This window comes from Puma concolor, chromosome B1 (genome assembly GCF_028749965.1).
Source record: "Puma concolor isolate L17-30 chromosome B1, mPumCon1.1.hap2, whole genome shotgun sequence".
Classification (NCBI taxonomy): Eukaryota; Metazoa; Chordata; class Mammalia; order Carnivora; family Felidae; genus Puma; species Puma concolor.
In genome coordinates, this window is record NC_141670.1 from 23019578 (window position 1) to 23038439 (window position 18862).

The following is an 18862-nucleotide window of genomic DNA, read 5'->3' on the forward strand; positions in this document are numbered from 1 at the left end:
GTGGAGAAGAGCAAGTTGGTTTTTTTTTTTTTTTTTTTCTTTTAAATCAAGTACTACAATGCTTGTGCCACAGACACACCCTTCTGGGAATGGAAGCCGTTTGAGAACGTGGTGCTATGTTATGTTCATAACTGACCAAGCTTCTCACACACAACAATTCAGTGGGAGGAAATTTCTTTTACTTCCTTATCAACATCTTACATTTCTACTCTTCTTAGGATTATTTCTCTCTTTCATTCTTTCCTTTATTACCTCTGTCACTCTTGCTTCTGCTATCACCTTTATTTTTTCCTCCAGTGAACTAGTTGTACAAATAGATATTTTTCCCCTGGACTGTCAGGTTTTTAGGATTTAGCTCAGGATTTGTCCAAATCTTTGGCATGTAATCTCTGCAGTCCTTTTAGCAAAACTTGCTCTTGTGATGTGTATCATCTGCTTATTACCATGATCATTCACAAGAGAGCTGATTAAAATTTCTGAGAAAAAAATAAAAGCTTATTCAAAAGGAAAATGATGCAGTGCAATAAAAACAAAACCCAAAGCAGGATCTACCACAACTAAGGTAACTGTAGCATAAATCCATGTGCTAGACTAAGAAAGGAATAACACCTGTCAAACGTAAAATTAGTATCTTTTCGGGTTCGTACTGCTTTCCTACACTGTATTTTGTTAGCTCTGAGAGATGCTAGAAATAAAATGAAGGAAACATGTATCCTATATGAACCTGAGGAAGCCAGAGAATCTGCATGTGAATGATCAGATGGACAGACAAAACAAGAGAGAGAAATTCTGATGAATTCCACAAAGCTAAACCCATTTTATTACATGTACATATATAATACATATGTAATACGCATCTCTAAAATGAAACTATACCCTGCCTGGGAACAGGGCCTGTGCCTAATAACTCCTCTGCAAAGTCTAAGCTGAACACATGGTAGGTGCTCAAAAACTTGCTTAACTGAGTTTAAAGTCACTTGGCAAATGAGTTAGCTACTTTATGTTAGCCTTTAAATATGTATTACCCATGGAAATTCTGTTTATTAGTTAAAAACACAAACACACACATTAATATAATGATATTACCTGTAAGGATAGCCATGGTATTTGGAACGAAATATTGAAAGTAGAAAACTGAAGAAGAAGACCACCAGGCCTAATCCCACTAGGCAAATTACTAGAAAGAGACAGACAATGCTATTAGGGTCTAGACACATGCAACCCAAATGCGTGTTTTTGAAATGCATTCAATTAATAACAGTATACTTACATTTTAATAGTTCATGGCACATACAGGCACAACAAACCAGATAATCCAAAATACAATGTATTCATTATTTTCCACATTCTTCTCAATGAAAATGGACTATGTGGGGTATGAAAACAACAAAAGTGACTGATCTAAGTCTTCTGGTGGTTTTCTTCTCGTAGAGAGTTCCTACGAGTACTAAAATGCCCCAGAGGGATCAAAACAAGACAAAATATGTGAAAACCACAAACATGATTATCAGCCCCTGCATTATAAAGCATTGGCTATATTAGCATAGACATTTGCATTATCAGAAAAGTAACTATAATTTTACTTTTTTCAGGTGCCATGCAATATTTACAAGGAAATGTTATTTTAGGTTATTGACTAGATAACTGTTTCGGTAAAAGCCTATTACTTAGAAATAGTCATCCTGGTGGACAAAAAGTTAAGAATAAAGGCTTCAGGAGCAAAGTAATGTGGACTCTGGAAAGCCAAAGTGGGGACATCCCCCCACATTGTAGGTCATTGTGTCAAAGAGTTGTTTGTTTTCACGAAGGTAGGGAAGGCCAGTATTACAGTAAGAGGTGCTGTGGTCTAGGTTTCCCCTACCACTTTAAACCAGGCAAGTTGACAATGGGGAAAATACTTTTTTGTTTTCTTTTCTTTCTGTTATGGTTAGGAAGATTTTACTCTAAAAGAGTAATAATATCTGTAACATATACAATGGGAGTACATATGAAAATATATTGGGTATTTAAACAAAATTTATTTCTATTAGTAAAATATATGTTCATAAAATTAAAATACTTGTTAAAAATCTGAGCCAATTAAATGCAGACATGTTTAGAATTATGAAAAACTTAAATACATTTTAAAAAATTGAAACTGAGTTAAATCTATGCCATAAATAAGTAGAAATTGGAGTTAGCTCTTAAGAAAAATCTAAGCATGTCTTAAGAATCAAACATTTGCACAATACTTGTATACTTTCATTAGTTTCAGGTAATTCTTAGAAAATATTGAAAAAAATCTGAAATAATTGTAAAAGAAAGAGGAGTAAAGAAATGAAATACTAAGGCACAGGAGAACAAGGAAAAGTTAGCAGTTCTATATACTTCCATAATGATAAAATACATTTAAAAGTATTCTTCCAGCAGGTCTGAGACCAGGTTTAATTACAATCCTGGAAATCAAGCAGCAGGTAAGGTATGATACTGTCAAAAAATGGTCTAGAAATCTGTCAGTTTTCATTCAATTCTACAGGAATATCAATCAGTTTTGAGTACAAATTGTTGAAAGTCATAAGCGCTTAAAAGCATTCAATTGCAGCCTCTGTGACATTTCATTTCAGACAAAGTTCATGCAGTTGAACTTCAAATGAATATTGGCAGAAGATAAAGTAAAAATCTGGTTGAATACCTCAAAATGAAAAACACACCTTTTTAAAAATGTGTGGACTATCCAACTATGACAGACAGCAGGCACTAGATGTAACAATGTTAAAACATCCCTGCTTATAACAATGTTACTAAACCCATAATTACGTGATGCTTTATTTCATACCTCACCACGTTTGGTATTTTTATCAAACACTTCATCCTTTCTTTCTTTTCTTTTCTTTCTTTCTTTCTTTCTTTCTTTCTTTCTTTCTTTCTTTTCTAATTTTTAGAAGCTAAGTAAAACGCTTTTATTCCCTTTGCCACTTTGGTCGTGCTCCATGGTCAATGAAGCTCAAAGTACATGATCAAGTAAAACAATATATTTACTTGATTCTGCGCAGTGGAACAAAATAGTATTAGTCAAGTCCTCGTATATAGGGAAGGGAGCAGAACTGAGTGAGTACTAGTGAGGAGGTAGTAATTAACTGAATGAACCGCTGCAGCCCAGACAAGTTAACAGACTTGTGAGAAAATGCTATGGCACAATCATTCTGACCTGAGCAATTACAATCACAGCCATTGTATTATTATATATCAAAAAGGAATAATTGTAAAATATATTTCCCATGTCTCTTCCTCTCAAACTACACATGAATAAATAGTTTGACAGTGCTGGGGCTGGAGTGATAGGCAGAGAAATTTCTACCAAGAGGAAAGTTGGAAGTACTGATTTTATAAACTTCACAGATGTTGTAAGATTAAAAATTTATGTATTTCTTACCATTACCTACTTTAATAAGACAGGACATATAATAAATAGCATAAACATTATCTGTCATTTCCAAGAGCATCATATTGTTTGATAGATATATCATAAAATGATATTCTGCACATTACTTATGCATTAGAGTCTTGAGTAGTTTCTTTACAATAGTAAATCATGGGAAAACAAAGGACAGACTAAACTGTAAATTACATCCAAAATATTTTAACACTTAAGACAACTATTTAGAAATCACGATGATTTATTTATATACATGTCACCATAGGTGATACTTACAAGAAGAAAATAAGTCTAGATTTTTATTTTAAACTAAGATAAATTATGTGTCTCTTGGATACCTATAAATAAATTCAGGGTGTAAAAAGTTTCCAGAAATGCAGAGTATTGGGAAAAATTTTAATTATGGGTTTAATCATAAAATTATATAGGGATCTGATAATACTGTAAAAAGGTTTGTGGTAGGAAATTTAAGGCCCTCTCTTCGTTCCTAACCTATGCTCCTGAGGGTAGATTTTTTTCATATGTTTTTCCTTTGTCTAGCCAAAATCTATTACTTCATAAAAATGTATTTTTTTTTCTACAACCCCCTGAAAGGAATAGTTCTACCAAAGGATAAAAAAAATAAATGAAAGAAGGAAGGAAGGAAGGAAGGAAGGAAGGAAGGAAGGAAGGAAGGAAGGATAAAACCTAGTTAACTTGCTTAGAATGCTGGAAATCCGTACAGTTGTAAATCTTGGAATACCAACGGGAAAGGCAAAGACCCTGGAAGAGACACTGTCAACAGATCACTCCTTTTTCAAATGTTGATCAAAAGAGGTTTGGAGGTCATGGAAAGGTATTATATTTCAGTGTACAAAACCCATGTGAAAACAGAGTCCTTGAATGTATGCCTGATTCTTGGGGTAAAAGGAACACAGCCTTAATCAATAAAGTCTCTGAAGACTCTGAACAGAGAATTTTATGTCACTCTGTAGTGTGGACATTACTGCGGAGACTCAGCTTCAGTAGACATGGGTCCGAGCAGCCCTGACAAGGGTGACAGCTTTCCTTTATATGCAATTCCACAGAAAATCCCCCACACCCATTTTGGAAGAAATGTATTTTTAAGTATTTGTACACACACATCCAAAAAAAAAAAAAAAAAAAAGTAAAACAACAACAACAAAACAAAACCCAAAAAACAAAAACAAAACAGAAAAGCCCTCCAAAAACACTTAAATCAGAACATTTCTTTAGAAATTTGTTTTCTAAGGACTTTTATACATTTCCCATTTTATTTAAATGAAACTTAAGACTAAAGCAAAACTACAAAAATAGCAACACAGACTTACTCCGTCTTTTTCCAACATCTCCCTTGGATGTTGCTGCTTCATTTAGAAGAACCATCCCCATGGTGATAGCAGCATCTATAGTAGTTGTCAAGGAAACAGTAGAAATACACGCGGATAAAATCTATTAATTTTTCTGGATCTGAACACAATGTGTTCTGCTCCAGAATCGTTAAGTTGCAACTGTACACAGAGGTAGATAGGACTTATTCTTATTATCCAACACAAAATTACCATTCTTTGTGTATTTGCCTGAAATGGCGAGATTTTGAAGGTTCAACTCAAAATGTTCTTAAGTTCCAGGACTTTAATTTCTTAGCACATATGATTTACATGGCTCTCGTAATCAGTTATGCCATTTCATGTTATACATGAAGAGATGTACTAGTTCTAGTCACAGGGACAAACTTCATCAGCAATCACGGAAAATTAGACTGTATTTACCATGATTTGCCCCCCAGTTCACAACGAGTGCTTGTGTGCATAGTTTTTTTCTGCCTGACTTCTAACTAATGTGCTGTTTCATAGATTACCTTGTTTAAAGAAACATTTATTAAGATCAGGTATTGTGTCACTCGGAAATTTTTTGTTACTCAATTACAAATTTTACAAAAGAAAACATGCACATTATAATAAAACACACTAACAAATTCAGCAGCATCTTAATTTAGTGAAATTTACATTTTAAGAATGAACACAAAATTCTGTACCTAATGTCTGCTCAGGATGAATATTTTCATACCATACTGAAAGAAGCCAGAGATTAAGAAAATGAGGGGAGCTTTCCACTTTTATAAGAAAATTCTTAACCGTGTTAAAAAAAACATTTTTGACATGGACTAATGTCAAGATTTAAGAACTCATCAATTCTGGAAATATATTTATTATATATTCTGCCCAAATGACTAATGGATTAAAAAAATGAAGAGGCAAATAATTTTAGCCCAGAAATTCCTCAATTTGTTCAACTTTACTAAGGTTCCCTTGTATTCATTTCTACTGCTACAAATGTACCACCCAGCATTAGTATCTTGTACAGGGTCTCTAATGTCTTCTACTCCAAACTGTGAAAGCTCAAAGAATATTATCTGCCTATGTGTATGCAATTGAGTGGAGGAAGTCAAGGAAAATTCTGCAGAGTAAATATTTCCACTCCATTTTCAAAACCCTTAGATCAAAGTACTGATTAATAACTGTAAAATATTTGAGTCTTTCATGACCCTATTATCCAATTTCTGGTAAACAAAAGATGCCTGACTTCTCCAGTTAGGCATTTATGCTTACAATAACTTCTCTATACAAAGTGTTTTCTTTTTTTTTTTTTTTTGATTTTTAAATTTTATTATAATCCAAGTTAGTTAACATATAGTGTAGTAATGATTTCAGGAATAGAATTTAGTGATTCATCACTTAGCTATAATGCCCAGGGCTCATCCCAACAAGTGCCCTCCTTGATGCCCATCACCCATTTGGCCCATTCACTGACCCAACACTCCTCCAGCAATCCTCAGTTTGTTCTACTTAAGAGTCTCTTGTGGTTTGCCTGCCTCTCTTTTTATCTTACTTTTCCTTTCCTTCCCCTATGTTCACCTGTTTTGTTTCTTAAGTTCCATGAGTGAAATCATATTTATCTTTCTCTGACTTATTTTGCTTAGTATAATATACTCTAGTTCCACCAATGTTGTAAATGGCAAGATTTCATTCTTTCTAATTTCTGAGTAATATTCTATTACTCAGTAATATTCATTCTATGTATATCTTCTTTATCCATTCATCAGTCGATGGACATCTGGACTCTTTCCATAATTTGGCTTTTGTTGATAGTGCTGCTGTTGATAGGGTGCATGTGCCCCTTCAAATCAGCATTTTTGTATCCTTTGGGTTAATAGCTAGTAGTGCAATTGCTGGGTCATAGAGTAGTTGTATTTTTAATTTTTTCAGGAACTCCATACTGTTTTCCAGAGTGGCTGCACCAGTTTGCATTCCCACCAGCCATGCAAAACTGTTCCCCTTTCTCCACATCCTTGCCAACATCTGTTGTTTCCTGAGCTGTTCATTTTACCCATTCTGACAGATGTTATGTGGTATCTCATTGTGGTTTTGATTTCTATTTCCCTGAAGATGAGATGTTGAGCATCTTTTCATGTGTCTGTTAGCCCTCTCAATGTCTTCTTCCGAAAAGTGTCTGTTCATGCCTTTTGCTCATTTCTTCATTGGATTATTTGTCTTTTGGGTGCTGAGTTTGATAAGTTGTTTGTAGATTTTGGATACTAACCCTTCATCTAATATGTCAACAAATAGTTTTCAATTTATTCTATTTAGCAATCCTTTATGAAACCCTTTCTGGAGAAAACCAAACAATAACCCAAACAAACTTGCCTGGAAGCCTACTACATACAAGAGAAAAAGCCACTATCAGCACTATGCAGTATCAGCACTCCCCTCTCCCCTCTCCCCTCTCAAACCAAGCCGAACACACGTATACACCATATACTACCACTAAATTTGGGGGGATCCATGATACATAGTTTGAAAACACTGAAATTTGGTTAATTATTAGAGTTCCTTGAGATTCAGTCATGTCATGAGGGCCTGAAAAGGGTAACATAAGAGAATCAATATTTCATTATTACCAGCATATTGAAATATATTTCAGTATTATCAGCCTGTGCACCTTAAGGATTTATTCTTACAATGTTTTGGATAATCCACTGGAAAAAAACTCAAGTCTAGGGTCATAGGACAATGCTAATAATAAAGTGATGGGAAAAAATTAAAAGCTTGTACCAAACTGTTCATATGTAAGGATTTCTACTGCTTGACTTAGCTCCCTGGAGCAAGCTACTGTGACTGTATAGATCCTAAGGAGTTAAAGTAGGTCTCCCTTTCATCTTTTTCTGGTTCCATTTGCCAAAAATCCAGAAATAACCAAATGTAAACCACCACGTCAATAAATAATACTTAGTAAGTTTATTGGGAATATAAGAACAGTTTTTAAACGGGGAATCCTCAAATTCAAGGACTTACTAATATAAATTTTTTTTTAAATTTTTTAATGTTTGTTTATTTTTGAGAGAGACAGAGACAGAATGCAAGTGGGTTAGGGGCAGAGAGAGAGGAAGACACAGACTCTGAAGCAGGCTCCAGGCTCCGACCTGTCAGCACAGAGCCCAATGCAGTGCTCCAACCTATGAGCTATGAGATCGTGACCTGAGCCGAAGTCAGATGCTCAACTGACTGAGCCACCCAGGCACCCCAAGGACTTACTACTATAAAACTCAGGGACATGAAGTTACAGAACGGCTTCTAAAGTAAAATGAAGAAGTTGTTGACTTTAATAGTGGTTGGTTATTATAATGGGGGTTTCCAGGTGGCAGGTGATTGGTTACAAGTGATTATCTCATACCAGTTTTAAGATGATGACATAAGTTTTTTTTTTTATGATTATTAGAGGTATTTACAAGAAATATCCCAAGTTAAGGTTTGCTTATACTCATGAAAAGGGCTACATTTAGTCTTAAAGTGTTTATGTGGCTTGAATGATTTTTTTCTGCCGGGGAATTCTCAAGTGTGGTTTCTATTTTATATTTCACTTTAACACCCCTTACTTTATACAGGTACAAATTTTAATCTACACATTTAAATAGACACATTTGATCTGAAAATTCATAGAGAATTCAGATTATTTTAACTGTAACAAAATATTTTTTTTCAAATATTCAAATTAGAAATGACATTTTAAAATGATTTTATGTAGATATTATAAATAAAATACTTACTTTAGAACCCCGTTTCCTACATAGCTTCTGAAATTTTATTAATAAAATCAAGGGGAAAATAACAATTTCTATATCTGAGGAAAATAAGGTTTACAAAATTAAATGCTTAAAATTTTTGATTAAGAGTATAGCTATATATAAAAATGTTCTCAGGGTAAAATTTTATATATACACAAACACCCATGTGCACATATATAGATGTGACATAAATACACATATATGTAGATATAATCTCAAGGAAAAGTATGTTTTATTAGGCAAAAAAATTGGATGTTAACTATAGTTACACAAGTATAACATATCCCTATTCAAAGATCTTCATACCGTTTTTACCATTTTTCCTCTACAAATTTTTAAGATATGATGGGAAAACTATGTGAGCAAACAACATGCTTCTCATTGGAATTTTTGAACTTCACACAAATTCAGTTTGCAAGGGAAAATTATGTATAAGATTTTCATAAGCATAAACCACATTTTACTGCGTATTTATCTTATGCAAAATTGTTCCAAATATTTGCTATTACGAATATTCCTACAAAGATCTTTTTACATGTACATGTGCAATATTTTCTCTAAGGTCTACACATAGAGTTTTCTAGAGAGTGCATATACATATTTTCAAATTAACTAAGGTTTAATCATATTGTATTTTCCTTATATTTCACCAATAGTATTGCCAAACTATTGATTTTATCAAACTGATGAGGGAGAATCTGTATTAATAAGTTTGAGTATCTTTTGATAAGCTCATTTCTCCTTTTAATCTTTTGTATATTGCTTTTTTTTCTTTTTCTTTGCTCATTTTCCCCTAAGTCTTTTTCCTCATCTGTGTATTTTTCTTAATTTGTAGGACACTTCCTTTTTCTGGACATGAAAGTGTTGCATATAAACTCTCTTCCTTTCATGTATTGTCTTGTATATATTTATATAGGTTATTTAATACGAGTAGCCAACATTTATTTACCCCAACTGTGTGCAGGCAATTGAGCTAAGCACTATGCATGGATTTCTCTCATTAAGCCCCTTAACAGTGCTGTGAAGTGGGTATTGTTTTATTCTTACTTATAAGTTAGGATAATGAAACTTACGAGGGGTTAATAACCGGGACACTGTTAGGCACTACGGGAGCCAGAATTCAAACCAAGGCTATCGAAGCCAATGCCTATTTGCTCTTAACTACAATGCGATGTGTTTTTTTACATATTAAAAAAAAAAAAAAAACCTTAATATGTTTTTTTAGTATGTTGACATAAGACATTGTGTAAATTTAAGGTGTACAACATGTTAATGTGATATATTTACATATTGTAATTTGACTGCCATTGTAATAATAATTATCACCTCTATCATGTTACATAATTATCCTTTTTTAAAGGTTGAAATAATCAAGTTCGAGACTCTTAGCAAGTTTGATCATACTACAACATTGCTGTCTATATTCGTTTCACTGTGCATTAGTTCTCTATGGCTTATTTACTACTACTCTCATTAAATTTGTACCCTTAACATTTGTCTTACTACCCTTCATTTCATCCTCTGATAACCACCATTTTACTGTTTTGGCAAGTTTGGCTTTTTAAAATTCCACATGTAAGTGATATCATACAGTAGTGGTCTTTCTTGACTGATCTCACTTAGCACACTGTGCTCAAATTCCATCCATGTTATTCCAAATAGCAAGACTGTTTGTATGCCTATCATTTTGTTTGTTTTGTTTTTTGTTTTTTACACGTCTATCAACAGACACTTAGGTTGTGTAGGTTATATCCATATCTGGCTATTCCAAATAATGATGCCATAAACAGAGGGGTGCATACATCTGTCTAAATTAGAGGGTTTGTTTTTTTGGACACATACCCAGAAAGGTAATTGTTGAATCATATAGTAGTTTTATTTTTAATTTTTTGAGGAAACTCCATGCTGTTTTTCTATAGCGGCTGCACCAATTTACATTCGCACGAACAGAACAAACCTTCTTCTCCACAGCCTCGCCAACACTTATTTCTTACCTTTTTGACAACAGCCATCATAATTGAGGTGGTATCTCATAGTGGTGTTGATCTGCATTTCCCTGATGGTGAGTGATGTTGAGCATCTGTTGGCTATTTGCATGTCGTCTTTGGAAAAGTGTCGATTTAGTATTCTTCTGCATGCGCGTATCCATTTTCTTAAAACTATTTGTTAAAGAGACTCTTTTCCTCATGGAATGTTCTGGGCCCTCCGGTCAAATTTCAGTAAATCGTATATGCAGGAATTTAATTTTGGGCTGTCTATTCTGTTCCATTGGTCTCTGTGTCTGTTTTTGTGCCAGTACGATACTGTTTTTATTACTATAGCTTTGAAGTATTGTTTGAAACCTGTGTGATACCTCTGGTTTTGTTCTTTTACCTTGGGATTGCTTTAGATATTTTGGCTGTTGTGGTTCAGTACAAATTTTAGGAGTGTTTCTCCCATTTCTGTAAAAAAAAAAAAAAAAAAAAAAAAAAGCCTTTATATTTTGATGAGGATTGCACTGAATCTGTAGATGATTTTGGGGAGTATGGATATTTTAATAGTATTATTCAGATCCATGAACAGAGAATGCATTTCCATTTGTTTGTGTTTTGATTTCTTTCAGCAAAGTCTTGGAGTTTTGTTGTACAGACGTTTCGTTTCCTTGGTTAAATTTATTCCTAAGAATTTTTTTGTTTCTGATGTTACTATAAATTGGATTTTCTTTTTCAGATGTTTCATCATTAGTGTAAAAAATGCACCTGATTTCTGCATGTTGATTTTGTAACCTGTAACTTTACTGAAATTGTTAATTAGTTACAACGGATTTTTAGTTGAGTTTGGGATATTCTCTCAGTGTAAGTGTGTGTGCCTGTGTGTGTGTGTGTGCATGCGTATGTTCATATCGTCTACAAATAGCAACAATATTACTTCTTCCTTTCCAATTTAGATGCCCTCTGTTTCTTTGTCTTCATTGCTCTAGCTTATTAAATAACAGTAATGCTGGCAGGCATCCTTGTCTTCTTCCTGATCTTAAAGGAAAAGCTTTCAGTTCCAACTTGGTTGTGATGTATAATCCTTTTTAAGTGTTCGTGAATTTGGTTTGCTCATAGTTTGAGAAATTTTGTATCTGTACTCATCAGAGATATTAGTGTATACTTTTCTTGTGGTGCTTTTATCTAGTTTTGTATCATCGTAATGCTGGCCTCAGAGAATGAGTTTGGAAGTGTTCCCTACTCAATTTTTTTTTTTTTTTTTTTGGAGATTGAGAAGGATTGGTGTTAATTTTTATTTAAAAAAATTTTATTTATGAGACAGAGCACACAAGGGCAAAGAGACAGAGGATCCAAAACAGGCTCTGTGTTGACAGCAGCGAGCCCAGGGTAGGGCTCGAACTCACGAACTGTGAGTTCATGACCTGAGCTGAAGCTGGAAGCTTAACTGACTGAGTCACCCAGGTGCCCCAGTGTTAATTCTTACTTAAGTGTTAGGTACAATTATCCATAGTGAAGCCATTTGGTCCTGGGGTTTTCTGCGTTGGGAGGTTTTTGATTACAGATAGAATATTTTTACTCAATTTTGATCTGTTTAGATTTTTCTATTTCTTCTTGAAACACTGTTGGCAAGTCATGTTTCTAAGAATATATCTATTTCTTCTAAGTTATGTAATTTGTTGGCATATAATTATTAATAGAAGTCTCTTACACTATGTATTTCTGAAGTATCAGTTGTAATGTCTTTACTTTCATTTCTGAGTCTTTTTTTCTTGGTTTAGCTATTTGTCAATTTTGTGTCTTTTTTTTTTTTTTTTTAAATTTTTTTTTCAACATTTATTTATTTTTGGGACAGAGAGAGACAGAGCATGAATGGGGGAGGGGCAGAGAGAGAGGGAGACACAGAATCGGAAACAGGCTCCAGGCTCTGAGCCATCAGCCCAGAGCCTGACGCGGGGCTCGAACTCACGGACCGCGAGATTGTGACCTGGCTGAAGTCGGACGCTTAACCGACTGCACCACCCAGGCGCCCCAATTTTGTGTCTTTTTGAAGAAACAGCTCTTAGTTTCACTGATACATTCTATTGATTTTCTGGTCTTTATTTCATTTATTTCTATACTTATGTACTTCCTTTCTTATGTTAACTTTGGGCTTACTTTCTTGTTCTTTCTTTGGTTCCTTGAAGTGTAAATTTAAGTTGTTTACTTGAGATCACTGTCAATTCATAATTTATGCATTTATTGCTATAAACTTACCTCCCAGAACTATTTTTGCTGTATCCCATTAGTTTGGTATGTTGTATTTCCACTGTCATGTGTTTAAAGATATTTTTAATTTCCCTTTTGATTTTTTTGACACACTGGTTGTTTAGAGGTGTGTTGTTTCCACATATTTGTGTATTTCCTCTTGTAGATATGTAGTTTCATACCATTGTGGTCAGAAAAGAGAGTTGCCTATATGTGTTTGGGGCCTTATCAAATGATGTATCCTGAAGAATGTTCCACATGCACTTCATAAGAAAATGTGTTTTATGTTATTGGATGGAGGGTACCTGGGTGACTCAGTCAGTTGGGTGTCTGATTCTTGATTTCAGCTCAGGCTGTGATCCTAGAGTCGTGGGATAGAGCCCTGTGTTGGGCTATTTGCTGACCTTGGAGCCTGCTTGAGATTCTCTCTCTTCCCCCGCCCCCCCCCCCCCCCACTCTGGCTCATGCTCTCTCTCTCTCCCCTGCTCATATGTGCTCACTCTCTCTCAAAATAAACAAAAAAACTTTCAGGATACAAAGTCTGTTATTTACAAAAAACCAAATTCTACAGGAGTGCCTGGATGGCTCAGTTGGTTAAGTGTCCAACTCTTGATTTTGGCTCAGGTCATGATCTCACAGTTGTGAAATCAAGCCCCACATAGGGCTCTGTGGTGAGTGTGGAGCCTGCTTGGGATTCTCCTCCTCCCTTTCTGCCCCTCCTCCACTTGTGCATACAGCCTCTCAAAATATTAGGCTGTTGGATGGAATATCCTATATATGTCTGTTACGTTCGTTCTAAAGTGTGGTTCAGTCCCAACATGTTGATTACCTATTTGGATGATCTATTCATTGCTGACAGTGGGTTACTGAAATTCCCTATTACTGCATTTTGTTCTAGTTCTTTCTTCAGATCTGTATTTACTGAATATATTTTGGCACTCTGTGTTGGGTAACATTCATAACATTCGTTATGTCTTCTTGATGTATCGACCCTTTTATCATTATATAATGCTCTACTTTGTCTCTTGTTAACATTTTGGCTTGAAGTCTATTTTGCCCAATCTAAGTATGGCTAATCCCACTTTCTTTTGGTTTATACTTGCTTAGAATATCCTTCTCGGTCTCTTGATATTGAGCCCTTGTGTGTGTTTAGAGTTGAAATGAGCCTCCTACAGGAAGCGTATATTTGGGTCTTGCTTTTAAAAAAAAAAAAAATCATTCAGCTAGTCTGTGTCTTTTTATTGGTTATTTCAATCCAATTACATTTAATATGGTAAGTGATATATAAGGACTTACTACTGCCATCTTATCTTTTGTCTTGTGGTTGTTCTGTCTCCATTGCTTGTATCTTTGTGAATTTGTGGTTTTCCATGGTGATTTATTCAGTCTCCCTCATACCCCCACCCCCTTTATTTTGTCTTGTGTCTTTAGATTTTTTTACTTGTGGTTACCATGAGGCTTAGATATCTCAAATAAATTGCTATCAGCAGGGAAAAAAAAAGACTATATTCATTGACCTATAAAAGTTCTGTTTTACTCCTCACCTTTTATATTTCTAATGTCACAAAATGTGTACACTGTGAATTCATTAACAAGTTACAGTAGCTATAATTATTTAGTGCTCTTTCCTTTAACCTTCATAGTATAATTAAGGGGTTAATATACTAATATAGAATTACAGTTTTGAAATTCTACCACCTTTATCAGAGTTTTATAGACTTTCATTTTTTATGCATGTGTCCAAATAGTACTTTTTCATTTCAGCTTGAAAAACAACTTTCAGCATTATTTGTAAGATAGGTCTGGTGGTATTGAGATCCTTCAACTTTTGTTTGGGAAAGCCTTTATGTATTGTTCATATCTAAAGGGTTACTGTGCCAGATAAAGTATTTTTAGCTGGCAATTTTTACCTTTCAATTTTTGAATATGTCATTCTACTCTCTCCTGGTCTGTAGAGTTTCTGCTGAGAAATCCATTGATATCCTAATAGGAAGTTCCTTTCTAGGTTACTTTCCTTTTTTTTCCCTGATTTTGAACAGTTTCTTGGAAAAGATCTTTTTACACTGAGATAGTAAGACGTTCCCTTAACTTAATAGACTTACGTCTAGTTTCTTTCCCAAGTTTAGGAAGCTCTGTGCTATTACCACTTTAAAATAAACTCTGCTCCCTCCCCACTCTCTTCTCCTGATATACCAACCATTCTGATATTTGCTTGTCTGACAGAATAACAACTCTTGTAGGGTTTCTTAACTTCTTAAAAATATTAGTTCTCTCGCCTTCCAACTGAGTCATTTCTAAATTCCTATCCCCCAACTTGCTTATTCTTTCTTCTGTCTGATGTGTCCTAATCTTTATGCTTTCTACATACTCATCTTTTTAAGTTCTTGAGCTCCAAAATTTGTTTCATTCTATTTTTATAATTTAAATCTCTTTGGTTTAAAAACAAAAAAATACGACTCCTTCTGTTCATTAATTTTATTCCAGAGTCCATTGAATTGTCTTTCTAAGTTTTCTTGTAGCTAATTAAATGTCTTCATTGCTCATGAGGAAATTTTGAATTCTTTAATCAGTTAGACTACAATATTACATGCCTTGCAGTTCCACTGCTGGAGAATGATCCTTTGTGTGACACTACATTACCGTGATTTTCCAGTGGCTAATGAAGTGTGCCTGTGCTCTCCCATTTGAAGTGGCACACACCCTTCTTGTTTACTTTGTTATAAAGTTCAACAGGCTGGCAATGAGATACTTTTCTTGTGTCCCAGAAGGTGGTGTTATAGCACAAGGTTTTGGGTTTTCTTATTGGAGCCCTTGGGAGCAGGCCTATAAAAAAAACTGGGGTTCAAAAAAAGGCTGGTGGCAAAGTGGGGGTAGGGGTGGTCTTAGCACCTGGGGCTTTGGGAGTGGCCTTGGCCAGTAAGCGGATCCTCTAGTGGGGAAATCCCAGATGTCCATGGGCAGACCTTGTGCTTAAATCCTGGAGCCTATAGCAAAAAACACTTTCCTTCATGGCCCTCTGATGTTCTTGTCTCCCTCTCTCCCTTTCTTCTTCCTCCCCCGAGTCATGGGGGTCCTGTCTCAGAGAGGTGGGTATTGCTGGAGAAATGGGTTCCTCCAACTGCTACCAGGCCATCTGTCCCTCACCACTTTCCTTTCCCACCTCCTCTGCCCAGAGAGGTAGCTGCTGCATGCTCTGCCCCCCCACCCCCTGCAAAGCCCAGCAGGTGGCAGTGTTGCCCTCAGGAAGGGCACCATGGTGTGTTTTCCTTTTTTCTCTGCTCCCAAACTCATCTCTGCTCTGTTTTGATGGCTTGCCAGTTCTCCCATCAAGCTGGTTGGACCCAAAATACTCAATCTCTGGTCAGTGTACCAGTTTTGCACTCTCCAGATTATCTTTTCCGATGGCTACAAATGGGTCTGGGGCAGGCTCCCAGACTCCTTTGGATCTGTGAGGGTCGTCCTGGCATACTGAACAGAGGTACTTTTGTTTGGTTATAGACCTCCAGTTAGTTGTAAATCAAAAAACACAAAAGGAACAACTCAGAGTGCCATGATGCCGATGTCAAGTTGCTTTGTTAGGCAGAGGGTTGTCATTTTAATGTGGCAAAATTTTTCATCTTTTCCTGTGAATTTTGGTTGTTGTGTCTGCCTCATGAAATTCCTGCCCTTAAGTTCTTAAAAATGTTCTCTTTCTTGATAGCTTTAAATCAGTAATGTCACTCTTCTGTTCAGAACAATTTAATAGCTTTCCATGTCACTCTGAATAAAATAAACAGTAGGTTTCAAAATGGCCTCTAGGCCATACATGATTTGTACCCCGATCCGCTGCTTGTACTTGTCTGCCTTTGTTTGCTCTTATTCTTGTCCCACTCGCTGTTTTTCCAAAGACTGGAAACTCTCTGCCTTTGCATCTTTGTACTTCCTATTCCCCTGCTTAATGCTCTTCTCCCAATTAGGCCCATTTAGGCCCATTAAGTCACATGGCTTTGAGTTTCTGCTCAAATGACAAATTATTAGAAAAGCCTCCTCCAACCTCTCTGCTGGCTTTTTTCTGCTTCTGTAACACTGTTTTTGAAAGAAATTTTGCATTCATTTTTTTTAATGACTGTTTTTCTCCTGCCACTACAATGTTAGCCCCCAAAAGGCAGTAAATTTTTGTTCATTATCTCTCTCACCCATTGCCAAACAACTCTAAGACACAGATACCCTCTTCGGTTTACCAATGAGGAAAACGATGCTGAGCAAGGTCTGGATAACTTACGCAAAGCCAAAAAACTAGTAAGTGACAGCACAAGTCGAAAAAGCAAAAAAGAAATTGGGTAGGATGAGATCACAGGGTTAGATGAAAACAACAAGAGAAAAGGAACAAAACAGCTAGAAATGCAGGGAAAGATAATAAAGTCAGTAGCAACTCTCTTGAGGTAATAAGGTTGTCAGTTTTTTTTTTTCTTTTTTAATTAACACATCCTATAGAGCAGTTTACAAGGCCCAGAAAGTATAGTTGACCCTTGAAAAACATAGGTTTGCATTGTTAGGGTCCACTGATATAATTTTTTTTGTTACTATGGTACAGTACTGTAAATGTACTTTCTCTTTATGATTTTCTTAATATTTTCTTTACTCTGGCTTACTTTATTTGTAAGATTAGAGTATGTAATATAACAAAATATGTATTGATTATGTTATCAGTAAGGCTTCTAATCAACAGAAAGCTAATAATAGTTAAATTTTTGAGGAGTAAAAAGTATTGTGTGGATTTTCAACTGTGTGGGGGGTCGGCACCCCTCACACTCATATTGTTCAAGGTTCAACTGTAGATACTTTGGTCTGTGCAAGCTGTATCACGTTATGGCTACTACTCAACTCTGCTGTTGTAGTGCAAAGTAATCATAGACAATACATAAATGAATAGGTGTGTCTGTGTTCCAATGAAACTTTATTTACAAAAATAGTAGATAGACTGGATTTGACCCTCATTGGTCCTAGTTTGTCAACTGTTGCTACCAAAAATACTGTAAACTGTAATATCTGAGAGGAAGTTTTATTCATACTTGAAAATAAATGCAATAACTTAGTATATACTTGCATATAACCCCAAAGTAGGATTTTAAAGCAAAGGAGGGACTAAATATATGGTTGTCTTTAACTGTGAGGTAAAATATTCTGTTACAAAGCAGTAGGGTCAGAACGTTTCCTGCAAACTTAAGTTTTCTAGGCTTTACCAAAAAATAAGCTGCGAACCTACTTTACGTTTGATAGTTGTAATGAAGTATGACTTCAACTGAAATGGCTTTACACTAGCCAACTTTCCCTCTCTTTTTTTAACCATACCTTTTTAAGTTGAGGCCTCTGAGTGTTGAGAATTATTTAACTTCCATTCCAATATATCAATTTAAAAAACAGTTTGCGTAAAAAAAGAACCTACATAATACTTACCCCTCTGGAAAAAAGTCCCACTTGTAACGTAATTTTTAGGTAGAGTATTAATTTTTAGAAAGAAGAAAAGGTTTGACGATTATCGGTGAGACGTGATGTGTAGGGCTTCCTTCCTTGAGTAGAAGGCTGAATGACAAATGAAAGCCCCTTCAAATCTGATAGATTCTATGGCTCTATGTCTAACTCTGAAATAACAGCTGATTTTCTGCCATTAAACTGTGGGTGTAGCCATTTTGGCTGTGTCTTACTGAAGAGTCCCAATGTTACAGTAAGAGATGGAACTATATAGTGGATAAACCATGTTTCTGAAACTTTTTCTATTGTTCTGAGATTGCTAATGTCTGCCTACACACACACACACACACACACACACATCTAGTCTACCTCATGTATTACTTTGCACATTTGTATTGAGTAATGTCACAGCAATACATACTTAAACTACTGTGCACACTTGAGTTTCTCTGCTGAATCTGTCAATCACCTTCTTACTGCTTAAGAAATCAAAATATTGACATAATCCCACATAAAACAGAAGCTGTTTGTATAAATTATGTACAGCACCCAGAGGCACTGAGTTATGCTACTGAATGAGTAACAAATACATTTGCACTATCTTATAATCCATTCTCAGTTATACATGATGTTAAGTTTACTGTTGCTCCTTGG

At 35.3% G+C, this 18862-nt stretch overlaps 1 protein-coding gene across 7 annotated transcripts in view; it reads right to left on the minus strand.

Annotated features, from left to right (window-relative positions):
- The window catches only part of TUSC3 (tumor suppressor candidate 3), a 305682-nt gene that overhangs the window by 29154 nt on the left and 257666 nt on the right, over window positions 1–18862 (minus strand). For 5 of the 7 annotated variants that reach the window (XM_086703305.1, XM_086703302.1, XM_086703299.1 and 2 more), the window contains 2 exons: window positions 4747–4821; window positions 1087–1177 (listed from right to left, as the gene is read on the minus strand). In XM_086703305.1, coding sequence (XP_086559431.1) covers window positions 1087–1177; window positions 4747–4821 — 166 coding nt within the window. Of the gene's footprint in view, window positions 1–1086; window positions 1178–1337; window positions 1448–4746; window positions 4822–18862 lie in introns of those variants that run through there. The other 2 variants (XM_086703301.1, XM_086703303.1) reach the window with 2 other exon arrangements.